A 13,636-nucleotide genomic window follows, 5' to 3' on the forward strand; every position below is an offset into this window, starting at 1 on the left:
TTTATCGCCTAATCAGCAAGGCCTCGCTAATGCGTGAAAACTTGCTTTAGCGTCAGGATTCCTAACGCCCAGCTTTGCATCTCTAATGAGATGCAAAGTGGGCGTTCCTGACCTGGCATGACAGGAGAAATGTCGCTAAGTGACATTTCTCCTATCAGCAAGCCTAACGCTATGAAGCATAGCGTCAGGAAAAGTAGCGATAACCCCTGTTATCGCTACTTTCCTTACGCCTGCTTCAGGACTGACTTAGCCATGATATCCTATGGAAGGTGGATATCATGGCTGAGTTTGAGACCCTATCAGCAAGCTAACGTGAGATTATCGCTGGGTTTCCAGTGATAATCTCACGTTAGCCAGTTAGCGCTAGGATTTTTATCGCTGATGAGATAAGCGTTGCTAATAGCACACAATCTCAGCGATAAAATTCGGCGCTAGCCGGCGATAATTATCCGAGCGCTAAGTGCGCTCAGCGATAATTATCGCCGGTTGTTGTTGATATGCCCCCAGGTGTGTGAGAAATAGGAAACAACCCATCCAATGATTTTTACAAAAAGGACGAATAAGTGTCTGTGGACCCAGGATAGAAAGGCTTAATGAAAAAAGGCGGTAAAATCATGCGATTGTAGCCCAAAAGAAATGAAATGATAGGGCACAAAGTGCGATTTAAACAGTGTGGAGGCCCGTCGGAGGGAATTCCTCAGATGGGCCTACCTGGTATAACAGCAATAGTATGAGGGCAAAGATCCACCATCCGGTTCGGATCTAAAATTGAAAAAAATATATATCTGGCCCTAATTGGTATATGAAAAATCGTGTCCCTCTTACCTTGCATAACAGTAATTATCTGAATGATTCGATACCTTTGTAGAGGGAGTCTAAAAAGGAAAGGAAAGCAAACCTCTAGTTACAGTGATTCTACATAGTATGAACGTTGACAGGAGTAAAGTTGTGTGCCGCAGCGCCTCCACCTCAATTAATGAAGCAAAGATCCCCCATCCGGTAGTAATCTTGTACGAAAATAAATTCCAATGATTTATAGTTTGTCACAAGGGGAAAGGAAAAATCAATGTAAAATTGGGTTCTATTCAATAGTATTTGGTAAACACGAGCGCAGCAGCGTAGAGCTGCCTCTCACCTTAACTGGGGCCGCGAGTGTGCTGTCAATTACGAGCGCGGTGAAAAAATGCCGCTGTAATAAAGGAACTGACGTGGCAGGAATCCTGACTCACCAGGCGCCTACGTGCAAGCTGGTGTGCAGCCGCTAGGTGATGTCGGGGCTGACGTGCGGGTTAAAACCATTGGAGCCCTTGAAAGATAATGTGACACAGAACTCTATGGGTTCGTAATGATTAGAGCGCTAAACATGATGTGCACTGTAAGGTGTGTCAGCAGATATTTTCACAGTTTAAACAATGTAGAACTTATTGAATTAAACAGCGAAATAAAAATAAAAACTATAGGTACAGTTTAGAGCGTCAAGTCAATGGTGGAAACAAAATATTTTAAGCAGTATCTAGTGACCAGCAGAATAGCAAGCTGTAACATTTTTGATTAGGGTTTAAAACATCAGGTCAGGAGTGAATAACAATGAGCATATTACTTGGATTAGTCAAACAATTGCATGAGATCTTATTTTTTAAAAAAACCAAAATTATTAAACTTAGGAACACAATAGATATTTGTGACCACAATGATAAAATATTTAAACTGTGGTAAAGGAGAGGACATGTTATTTGATGGATGGAACAAAAACCGCTGTGGTTAATTGTAAAGATACTCCACGCCGGTGTGTAGAATATGTAGGTTTATTGGGAGCAAGCAGAATGCATCTACTCAACAGCAAGCATACTCTCTCACTGCCGCAGCATCACTCTAGAACACGCAGAGAGGCATTCAGCGTCAGTCACCATAGCAATAGTTACTAAGATGCAGTGGTGCCACATCTCCTCTCTTTAATCAAACCAAAATAACTAGAACAAATACTTATATAGAAAAATACTTTTCTAAAGATATACAGCAGAAATTAAGAATGATGCTATGAAAGTGCCAAGACTTAAAATGCGAGGAAAACAATTAGAAAAAGATACATTGGATACTAAGTGGAGGCCTATCCCCTTCATTTGCAAAAAAAAAAAGAAAGAAATAGTTACATAGCATAACTTCTGTATCTCGTCGGTAATTTTATCTCTCTACCAGCACGTGTCATCTTCCCTGAATTACATGAAGGTTGTACAGCATCACTGGGAACAACTCTGACAGATTGAGAATGGGAACTTTTTTGATTAGCAACAGTAGGGTCAGTGACTTCATCCCACATCCAACTCATTGAGGAAGAAGGTTTTTCTGCTCTTTTATTGTGGCTAAAATCATCACACTTAGATAGTCTGTTGTAATGCCAAATTTTCCAATCACTCAACTTGGCGGATTTGGAATATGACTTGACTACTTGCAATGGTGACGAGTATTTACTTTAGAAGGGAGTTTCACTTTGACCCAATCACCTTCCTTCAGGTGCAAGTTTCATGCTTTTTTCTTAAATTAGATCTGACCACAGCTGGTGACCATTTTCCACATGTCTTCATGGTGTTCCAAGCAACATTGTCTTTGGTAAAAGGTTCTCTGCCACTTAATATTCTGAAAGGGCTATACCCAGTACCTGTAGGTGTGATCCTGTAAGCCCAAAGTGTGCTTAAAAGTTCCCTTTCCCAATAATTGGCTGCATTCAATGATGCTTGTACACTACCCATTATGACTCTGTTAAATCTTTCCACAATACCATTTCCTGCTGGATGATATACAGGTGTTTTCTTTCTACAAATACCATTTCTTTCCCAAAATTGTATATATTTTTCAGATGAGAATTGTGGACCGTTATCGCTTAGGATGTTCTTGGGAATCCCTTCATGCAGAAACACACTCTCCAAAAATGTTATGACTTGTTTTATGTCAAAGTTTTCAGTGATCTCAATCACTGGCCACTTTGAGTAATCATCAATGACTACCAGAATGTGCTTGTGTTGACCTTCCTCGTCATCAATGGGACCTAACCAATCACTACTGACATTTTCCCAAGGTCGATCCGGAAGGAGTTTAGAACCAAGAGTGGGTCTGAGTACCCGTTGGGTTTTATCAGCATCTTGACAAATAGAACACTGTTTAACACATTTTTCTGTATCTCTGTCCATACCTGGCCACCAATATGACATTTTGATCCTGGCTTTTAACTTAAGGATGCCAAGATGACCTTCATGATTTAATTCTAAGACTTTGGATCGTAATTTTGCGGGAACAACAATTCTCTCTCCTCTGCAAATATAACCAGAATTGTCAATACATAGTTCATTTTGTATTCCCCACATAGCTCTTAATTCTCTTTGACTTTCGATTTTGCTGGGCCATCCTTGGTGATGAAGGATCCTGCTTTACACATTACCTCATCTTGAGAATATTCAATGTTCCATTCTTCCTTAGTAATAGCATTAGTATTGTCATATACTACAGCTACGTTGAAGTCATCCCACTCAGTTTGTTTAGAAATGTCATACGGTAAGGGAGACCTACTGAGGTAGTCCACTACCTGATTTCTTTTCCCAGTTAGGTATTCAATATCGTAAATGAAATCCAAGAGTTTCAAATTTATGTTTGCTATTCTTGGAGTGGCCTTGAATATACCTTCTTAAGTTTATACTTTAAGTAATGGTTTATGGTCGGTACGGAGAATGAATTTAGTGCCCCACACAAACTGCCTAAATTTTTCCATTGACCATACTGTGGCTAGCATTTCTTTCTCTATCACTGAGTATTTTTCTTCTGTTGGAGATAGTGATCGAGAAGCAAAAGCGATAGTCACTTGTTCACCTCTGTCATTGATTTGTGATAGTACTGCTCCTAAGCCTTTGCCACTTGTATCAGTGGTGATAATGCTTTGTGCAAAATTGTCAAAAGCTTGTAGAGGGAAGGCAGAAATAAGATCACTTTTTATTTTTATAAAGTCATCTTCAAGTTCCTTATTCCAGACAAACTCATGTTTTACCTGAAGTAATTGTCTTTAATTGTAAGTTTTGGATGCAAAATTCTGTACAAATTCGGAGTAGAATTCAGCCATGCCAAGAAATGACCTTATTTCATCTTACGCCTTTGGTGCAGGAGCCTATCTGATTGCTTCAATTAACGCCTTTTTAGGAGAGGTTCCATCACCACTTACTTCATGGCCCAGGTATTAACTGACTTCATCCTAAATTTACATTTCATTATTTCAGCAGTTAATCCTTTTTCAGATAAAATGTGGAGAACAGTTTTTAATCTTTCATCATGTTCATTCTTGTCGCGACCCATGATTAATATATCATCCTTGAAGTAGGTTATGCCATTTAACCCTTTAAATAATTTGTGCATTAACCTATGGAACACGGCAGCAGCAGTAGCAAGGCCGAAAGGCATTCACACAAAGCGGTAACATCCAAATTAAGTTATAAAGGCTGTTAGGCCTCTGCTGCTGTCGTGTAACTGGATTTGATGATATGTAGATGTTAAATCTATGGTCGAAACCCACTTAATTCCATTAGTCTGTGCTAGTAACTCATCAATTCTGGGTAAGAGGAATTTATCTATTATGATGTTTTTGTTAAGATCTCTCAAATCAATGCATAGGCGCAAACGGCCATCAGGTTTGCATGCTATGACTAAGCGAGCGAGCCATTCTGCGCTTTCTACGGGCTCTATTATCCCTTTTTTTCTAAAATGTCTAATTCAGCCATGACACCTTCTCTTATACTAATGGGTATGTTTCTGGCTTTATGACAGACTGGTACAGCATTGTCTTTGAGTATGATCTTGTGTACAAAACCACACAGTTTTCCTACCTTTCCAGAAAAGACATTAGGAAATTGTTTAACAATGTCAGGCTTCCACAAAATCAACTAGATTTTTGTCTGTTTCTTCTAAAAGCATAACTTGGTCCTCCATTTTGGGATTGAGAAAGATCCCTAGTTCTCCCTGATCGATCCATCCTAGTACAGATGGTCCTTTTTCTGCAACATATAATTTGCACATAGTTCTTCTGTCTTTGAACACAAAGAGAACCCCCACATAACCAACCATGGGAATCTATTCACCAGTGAAGGTTACAGGCTGGATGTCAGGAGGTTCCAATTTTTGCTCAAGAACATTTGCAAATTTACTCTCCCATACATCACGTTGAATGATGGTGTTCGGTGAGCCTGAGTCAGGTACTATTTTAATTTACACATCCTATATTCACTTCATAAATCGTTTTCTTTTTTCCTGAGGAACATACATTCAATACAACATTATCAGCATCATTTATGTAGTTTATGCATAGTATACTATCATCACTAGAGGAATTTCCATCTTCAATATGTTCTTCATTTTTGACTTCAATGCATCCTACTACCTTCTTGTTGCTTTTCTTAATTTTTCTTCTACAAACTTTTGTGAAATGGCCCATAATACCACAAAAACTACATCTGGATTTTAATGCAGGACACCATTTTTCACTCGCATTATGGTCTTTGTACCTACATCTGTAACATGTCAGTTGTTTCTCGTCCTGATTTTTTTTTTAAAGTTAATACTTTTCTTGTTGACTTCTTTATTAGTGCGTTTGTCAAATTCCTTTCCCTCATTTGTGTTACTGGATACTTTGCTAACTACATTACCTTCTTCATTGTTTTTATTTGCAACTTGTGCACACCTTTTTGACATTTCTCCTTTTTTAACTATAGCTATAATTTCATTCAAAGGAGCATCTCCACAGACCCACAATTTTTCCTGAATAGCAGCATTATTGGAGTGCACGACAAGTTGGTCTCTAATGAAACTATGATTGAGATTGCCAAAATCACAATTAATAGACAATTTTTTCAAAGATGACACATAATCTTCAACAGATTCTGATTTATGTTGTTCCCTTTGAAAAAACTAATATCTTTCTGGTGGCAGGTTTAATATAGTGATGTCTACCCAATTTCCCACACACCTGGGTTTACTGCTGGCACCTCCACCCGAGCCTGTTAGATCATGCTGCCTAGTTGTTGGTGGCCCCCAGGTTAGAATTTGTGATTAGTTGATCCACGGGCTTTTGGTGTGGGCATTCCGTATGCCCCATATGGCAGTTGTCACTTCACTCACCGGCTGCAATGGGCCATGCTCTTGAGCTTATTTTTCTTTTGCACCCACTATCACCTTTAGGTGGGTTTGTTTCATCTGGGCTTGTATTATCATTTGCCTTAACATTGAAATTAGACTTTGGTGACATTTTTATGTGGCATTCAATGTAGTGAGGGGCTTCTTGATAGGTTTTAATTGTGTCTCCAAAATCATTGTGAATCTACTATAGATCTCCTCAATGTTGACATCATCTGTAATTAATTGATTACAAGCACTTTCAATGGATCCCTGGTCCGGTCCCACTTTGGCTCCAGAAGGTCTGATGCTTATCCGCTTATGCTTTGTGGCAGGTTCAGCTGGAGAATTAGAACTAATTTGCTTCGATAGGGTGCAAAGCATACTGGCGTTGGTTGTGTTGGCTTCAACCATCGGAGGACTATCAGTGGTATTAGGGCTGGGAACAATCGCTGATTCCCCCACAGTTATAATGATTTCTACCTCAACTACGCTATCATTTAAGGTGGTAAAAGTGTCACTCTCAGTAGTGTTAGCATTCATCAGGCCACCAAGATTGCAACTGCGATCCAGAGACATCCTAGTCTCTGTTTGGGAGAATTCATTTGACACAACCCCTATCAATGAAGAAGTTTAACATATGTGTTTCTGTTTGATGTTACATTCTTCATTTCCACTCTGCTATTGTATTTCCATGTCTTAACATTCCTATTGAAAGGCAGACTCCTCATGCAAGCTTCCAATGAGTCTCAGTTTGAATAGTATCTCTCTGTAATGAGTGAAATAGTGTTTGGTGGCATTATTGGTAGAGATGGTGAAGAATACTTGCTGGTACAAACTAGCTGAATGGGATGAAGTTAATTAAAAAGGGTTACATGAGGTCTGACTGGGTAGTGTGGAAGTGGGGAGATTGCTGGAAGAACATAGACCCTTGTCCACATCATGCATCATACGGTCACCTATCCTTAGGATTAGAACAATGAGATGTTTCCATTGTTGCTCCGTACAATGGTCCATATCTGCTCAGTGAGATCACTGTGTACTCACACCTCCAGCACACAGACCTCTATGGATAATGATGCCCACTCTTGCTGCCAGTAAGCAGACTAGGTCCTATAACTATCATCACTCATCTCAATTTGCAAACTCCTTTATATTCACTGAGTCTTTAAAGTGTTGTGTTACTCAATGGCAAATATGTCTTCTGAGCGAGAGCCCTATAAAGCGTTACCCTTAAGTGCTATCTTTTTTTTCTAACAGAGAACCCTCCAGAGCTGGCAAACATTTTTGGACAAAGAGTTGGACGAACTCAAACTGTTTACATCAAATCAACGAAAGAAAGCAGCTAGGATGGAGGCAAGTGGCTGCTGTTTTGGCAAGAGTGGCTGTCATTCATTTTGCTCTTTATATGGTTTTTGAAAAGCAAGAGACAAAACAGTAATGACGTTGATAAGGTTAATCGAAATTGAATAGCTGATTCAAAAGGGTAGTCACAAAAAAGGTAGCAACGGTTTGCAGAATTATTTTACTATGACAGCAGTATGAGTGTTGTTAAACTTTATGTGTGCTTCAAACCCTCTACTTTGATCCTCCTATACTTTCAAATTTTACTTCCTAATTCTTGTGGCAACTCATCATTCATGTCTCTCATTTTGATTCAAATCCACTAACACGCTTATATAAACTTCCTAACGATCAAAGGCAGCTCCTCCGCTAAGCAGGCACGCCTCACTGCCTTCAAGCAGGAAAAGAAAGGAAAAAAATATATAATAACATAATGTTATTATTTTTTTTTTTCCCTCCTGCTTTAGCAGTTTGAGGGGGCGGGGCTGGAAAGCAGGGGAGGAGAGTACAACCCTCCTATGTGCGCAATGACTAATTGGTCAGCCCTCTCGGGGCCCCCAAAAACAGTCATGCGAACATCCCTGTTCTCCATGCAGGTTACATTGCAGCCTGCATGGATAACATGCCCACCACTCCGGTGCTCAGACCAATCACAACGATGCATTGCAGCATTATGATTGGTTTAGGGGTGGGAGCCTGGCGGCCTGCTTCCTGTTCCGACCTGGAATCGGACACAGGAGAGCAGGAGCAGAGAAACTGGACCTGGCGGCGGCAAGGTAAGTGTCCTTATTATTTATTGCCGACCGCCCCTGCTAACAATGTTTGTATGTATGTGGTATTTATATAACACAAACCTACCCAAATGCAGAATGATGTACATGATGAAAGGAAAGGATACAGTTGACCAGTGATTTGAGAGGTAGGTGGTTTGTTGTCTGTTACTGCATCAAGATGCAGTGTTCTTTAAAGCGGTGCGTCTTCAACTCTTCATAGATTGGACTGGCTTAGGAAGGTCCTGTTCGATACTGGGATATTCCAGTCCTGGGGACCTAGATTGAAATGGCCTGCTGCCTTGTCTGATGGTGTCCTGACTGCGGGAGTGCTGCGAGCCACTAAAGATGGTGAGCGTATGTCATGTTTGAATGGACCCGAGAAACCACACTTGCCAGGCAGATTGGTGGGGGTTCAGGTTGTGGTAGGTGTAAATGATTTAGCTGATTCTGAAGATGGCTCTGACTGGCAAGGGGAGCCACTGGAGTAAAATCAGAATGGCAGTGAAGTGATCATAATTCTTTACGCTCTGTGATGGGACATGCTGCAGCATGCAGGAAGCCCCTGCGGAGGGCAAGAGTGTCATCTAGGAGCCTATGGTGCGGGATGTTTTCACCACCCAGATGCGAAGGTACAAGGGCTTAGACGCCGTTCGAAACTCCCTTTTTGAGAGAAACAGCTTAACTTTTTTATTAGTAGAGTGTTGATATGAGGCCGTCTTTTTTTTATGGCAATGTGTTCCTTGAGTGTGAAGGTGGTGACAGGGTGAATCCAAGTGACAAGGTGATGCTGAAATTTAGAAGTTTATGGCTTGAAGATGAGCTACAATATCATAGGGTTCCACTGTCTGCTAGAAAACTAAAGGTCCAGGGAGATAGGAGAGTCATTGCATATTGTCCCATCACACATAAAGGTACAAAGGCTTTATTTGAGATGCTTCGATTATCAAGAGAACAGTGGCTGACCGTGAGGAGTTCTATCACTGCAACAATACTTAATTTGAGCTGGTGGTTTTCGGTACTCGGCACTGGCACTTAACCTTCAACACCAGTGCTTAAAGTGCAAAATCAACCCAAAGGTTTCATGAGTACCTGTAAAGGACACATTCATTTTTGGTAGGCAGGGGGAGATTAAGTGATATGCCCAGAATCACAGAATGTTGAGTCTACGCCGAGACTCAAACCTGGTTCCCCAACTCCAAAGTCAGCAGCTCTGGACGTTACGCCACATCCTTTCCCCACTTGTAGGGTTTCAAGGTGTAGTTGGTTCTGATATGGGCGGCGCAAATTGGAGCAATGGACTGGTGTAAGCTGCCTCCTGACGAGAGCCCCTGCACTTATTTTTTCACAAATTAACCACTGGCCAGCAGTGAGTCCATGTTTATTCTGGCTGCCACCACCAACAACCCCAATTCTCCTAACTAAAAAGCAATCTTTGCCATGTTGCACGGCAGATGGGGGGAAAACTAGTGGCTCAAAATAAGGACCCTTAAGATTAGTACATATCATGGGACGATTCCATGAAGGGAAAGGTGTAGGAACAAACCCTTTCACTTTCAATATATAATAGCGACCAGAGGATTGAGGCAGGAACAGTCTGCACCTGTCAATACAATATATGGGAAGTAAATACTGGTGCAAGAATGCAAGGAGTACACCCCTCTCTACTCCAAAATTGGAAAAAGCTCCAAACCAACATAAAGCACAAAATGGTTCCGCACTCAACGATAAAGTATGTAGAATTCAAATGGAGGACATTCTTTGTATGCACATCGAAGAACTTCCAATTCAATATTGTTTATTTTTTCAAAAAGTTCTTTATTAAACTTTCTTTCATATAAAGACAAGTCGGTCAGATAAAATCCAGTAGCCGACGCGTTTCATCCCAGAGGGAGGGCTCCACATTGTAAAAACGTTCATCCAATCCCAAGCTTTCTTTTGATATGGCTTAAGTCCTGGGGTCACACATTTAATATATTGTGTGTGTCTATTCACGCGGCTGGGTCCGTCAGTGCGTCTACTTCAACTAACTTCGAAGTGAAAACAATTCTTTTTATTCCAGGTGATCAAGGAGACACACCAAGAACCCTAAATGGACTGCAGTATCTCTGGAACATCACCACCTTTATAATCCGACTCCAAGTTGGGAGGAGGAATGGGGCACCAAACACCGGTTAGAGGAGCACATAGGACCAGCAGCGGTGAGGTCAAAAAAAGCCATGACAATCAATATCTCTACCTCAGCCTAAATATTCTCCAGTGGCATTCAGAAGAGGAGAATGTGAGGGGAGATATGGAGAAAGCAGGGAAGCCAATGAAAAGACAGGGCATCCACCCATGAGTTTTCAGACATAACCTCCCTTACCGCTCTATGAAAAACTGGGGAAGAAGGACACTGTCTGTAGATGACAAAAGATCCATCTATGGAAGGCCAAAATAGGTTGAATGCTCCTGAAGCACCACCGGGGAGTGGGTGTACGTGTGGGGACTGAAACCTCCTCCCGAGAGTTGATCTGCCCCAGGACATACGAGGTCCATCAGGAAAACAAACAGATTGTCACTGTGAAAATCACTCGGCGCCTGCAAGTGAATTGCAAATGCTCAAAAGTCTTAGAGAATGACTAAAAGATCCCACAAGTAAAAGAATTGATTAGCTGCTACATTTGACCAATGGCCCTGCAACTGACCATCAATGAGACACCCCCACCCTAGATGTTGATGGCCATAGTCACCCAGTAGAGGAGGCGACAGAAGAACTCTGACTATGTGCAAGACGTTCAGAGACAAACATTGAAATGGGATCCCGCAAACGCCTTGATCTTTTAATCCAGGCTTTCTGGTTTCCAGTAACGAGAAGTGTAGCACAAATAGCCTGAGGTGAAACCAAGCCCAGGTGCCCATTAACATGGTAGCTTCCTTGAAGCCCTGAATCCAGAGCCACTTCCTGGCTGAGGCAGAAGTAGCCCTGAACATCAACATTAGACTCTCTTGCAGACTGCACCTCCACTCTGCCGATAGAAAGAAGATAGTCCCAAGTCTGTTTGGAAAAAGCAGTGGTGGCTGGCATTGGCTCGCGGTTGGCAGGGAGGATGCGGGTGCACGGGGGACGTGATGTGGTTAGGGGAGGGAAACAGTGCATGGTGTAAAAAATAAATAAATAAACCCTTATCGGGTCCCGCGTCTCTGCTAATGCTCTCCCCGTCAGACTTGAGGCACAGGAAGCACAGCCAGGCTCCCCTGACTAATCATAATACTGTAATGCAGCATTGTGATTGGTCTGAGCGTCCTGGTTCGACGCTCAGCCAGGGAATGGGGACCTGAGCATGTTCTCCACGTAAGCTGTATTACAGCCTGCATGGAGAACAGGTAAAGTGCGCGTGACTGTTTTGGGCGGCCCGAGAGGGCCGGCCAAATAGTCATGTGCACTTAGGAGTGGGCAAACCACTCCTCCTCTGCCCTGCTCCAAGAGGAGAGCAGCCCCGTTCATCCGCCCGCGCGCAAAGCAGCAGGAAACTCAAAGCTATTATCATTTTATGTTTCCTTTACTTTGCACTGCTTAAAAGCAGTGGGACGACGCTCCTCTGCAGAGGAGCCGGCCTGGGGAACAAAGCCTCTCTTGAACAAAGATTATATTGAATTTCTACAGCTTCAACAAGAACATTGCCCCTCCAAGTAAGTGCAGACTTCTTGGTGTCAGTCTGTTTAAAAAAAATAAAAAATAAAATGACTGACTGTTCAGGTGGTCTGGGACATGAATGGAAGCATCTTGCAGGCCGGGCATCCACCAAGTGGAAGGTGATCATGTTGAAGGGTAATGCGCTGGAGGAAGGTATTTTCTTTATTCAGGTCAATGAAGGGGCGAAAGTCCCCAGAAGGTTTCAAAGCCAGGGACGAAAGAGAGTCACTTCCTGGCCCTTGCAGAAGCAGAGGCGCAGGAACATTGACACCTCAGGACAGAAGCGACCGGATCCCAGCCCCGCACGGCGCTTGGTGGTGGCACCAACATCCTGGGCATTGGGGTCAGGAAACTCAATAGAATATCAATATCAAAAATAGAAGAAACAACATAGTCCTGCCGATGCCTGAGGGGCACGCAAATCCAATCTTGCATGCTTAATAAAGACATATGTATGGAAAAGACCTGCATGGTAAAGGCACTGTGTGGTAAATGCATTGCGTGGTAAACCCACTGTGTGGTAAAGGATGCGTGTTAAAGGCATTGCGTGGTAATTGCCGCCTTGTTAAGCAAATCAGCAGTATCACTGCTTTGTGGGAGGCAGTCCAAGAGAGTGCTGCGTCAGTAGCGCGAGCGCTGCGTATGTGCCGTAAGTCCCACAAAAGATGGCACCACAACTCACTTCCAGTTGCTTCCTGATCAAGTTGACCTTTGGTCCCCACCTGCGTCACCCTTTCCATGGGCCATTAAATGAGTGCAGATTAGGAATTCAAATGAGGGGACATTTCACCACAAATGCGCCTCATAAAACACTTAGCCGCCGGGCTATTCTTGGTCCCCAATGACGTGTATCCTACATTACTTTATGGCAGGCACTCGAGAGATATAATCTCTTGCAAAATAAGAAGAATGCTTTCTGGTTGTGTTGCTGGGTTTTGAAGCATTTAAAATTGTTTGCTGTGAATACAGGACCGTGAATGATGGAAATCTCTGCCTCAGTAGGAGTCAAAGGTCAATAGCTGAACTGAGCAGCTCCATTCCATTGTCTCAGTTCATTTGTAAATTCACAGAGGCCAGTCACGTGCAAATCGGTGTTATCGACGACCTCTTCAGCTCAAAGTCAGTACTGCAGGGAACAAGTAGTTCTCTTTCTTCGAAATGTATCATCGGCTACGAATAAGCAAAGAACAAGCATTTGCAATGCAATAGGTCTCGCATTATTAAACTTTGAGCTATTGGCATTGCTAAATAATGCAATACCAATAGCTCAAACTTTAATAATGTGAGACCTATTGCATGTACAGTAAATATTAAAGGTTGATCTCACTGATTCTCACTGGTGCTTTAGGAGGCCAGGTAAGCAGTGTCTAATAAGTGAGATACAAGTCTCTTTGGCGTAGGTTTGGGCTCCCGTCACCATCGCTCCCACAGGAACTGCCATTGGTCGCAGTATGCAGTAGTTAGACTGAACTTTGATCTAAGGTTCTGTGATCTGCAGTTCACATCCTTAGGGAAGCCAATCCTAGTCAAACAGCTGTCCTCAGCTGGACAGGTGGAGCTGGGGATGGGCCTTGGGGAGTGAGTGTGCTGGCATACCACTCCTGTGCGAATAGGACTCTCTGCAGTACATAGGTTGTTTGGGACGGTGCCTCTCCCCAGAAGATCACTACACACATTTTATTACTTATATCTCTCTCCACAG

General features: G+C 42.4%; 1 protein-coding gene across 2 annotated transcripts in view; it reads left to right on the forward strand.

Moving 5' to 3' along the window:
- Positions 1–13,636, forward strand: part of LOC146802311 (E3 ubiquitin-protein ligase TRIM39-like) — a 139,409-nt gene that overhangs the window by 17,663 nt on the left and 108,110 nt on the right. For both annotated transcript variants that reach the window (XM_085621881.1, XM_085621882.1), the window contains exon 2: positions 7,405–7,500. In XM_085621881.1, the coding sequence (XP_085478007.1) occupies positions 7,405–7,500 (96 nt within the window). The remainder of the gene's footprint in view (positions 1–7,404; positions 7,501–13,636) is intronic.

The sequence above is a fragment of the Triturus cristatus genome, chromosome 8, assembly GCF_964204655.1.
Source record: "Triturus cristatus chromosome 8, aTriCri1.1, whole genome shotgun sequence".
NCBI lineage: Eukaryota > Metazoa > Chordata > Amphibia > Caudata > Salamandridae > Triturus > Triturus cristatus.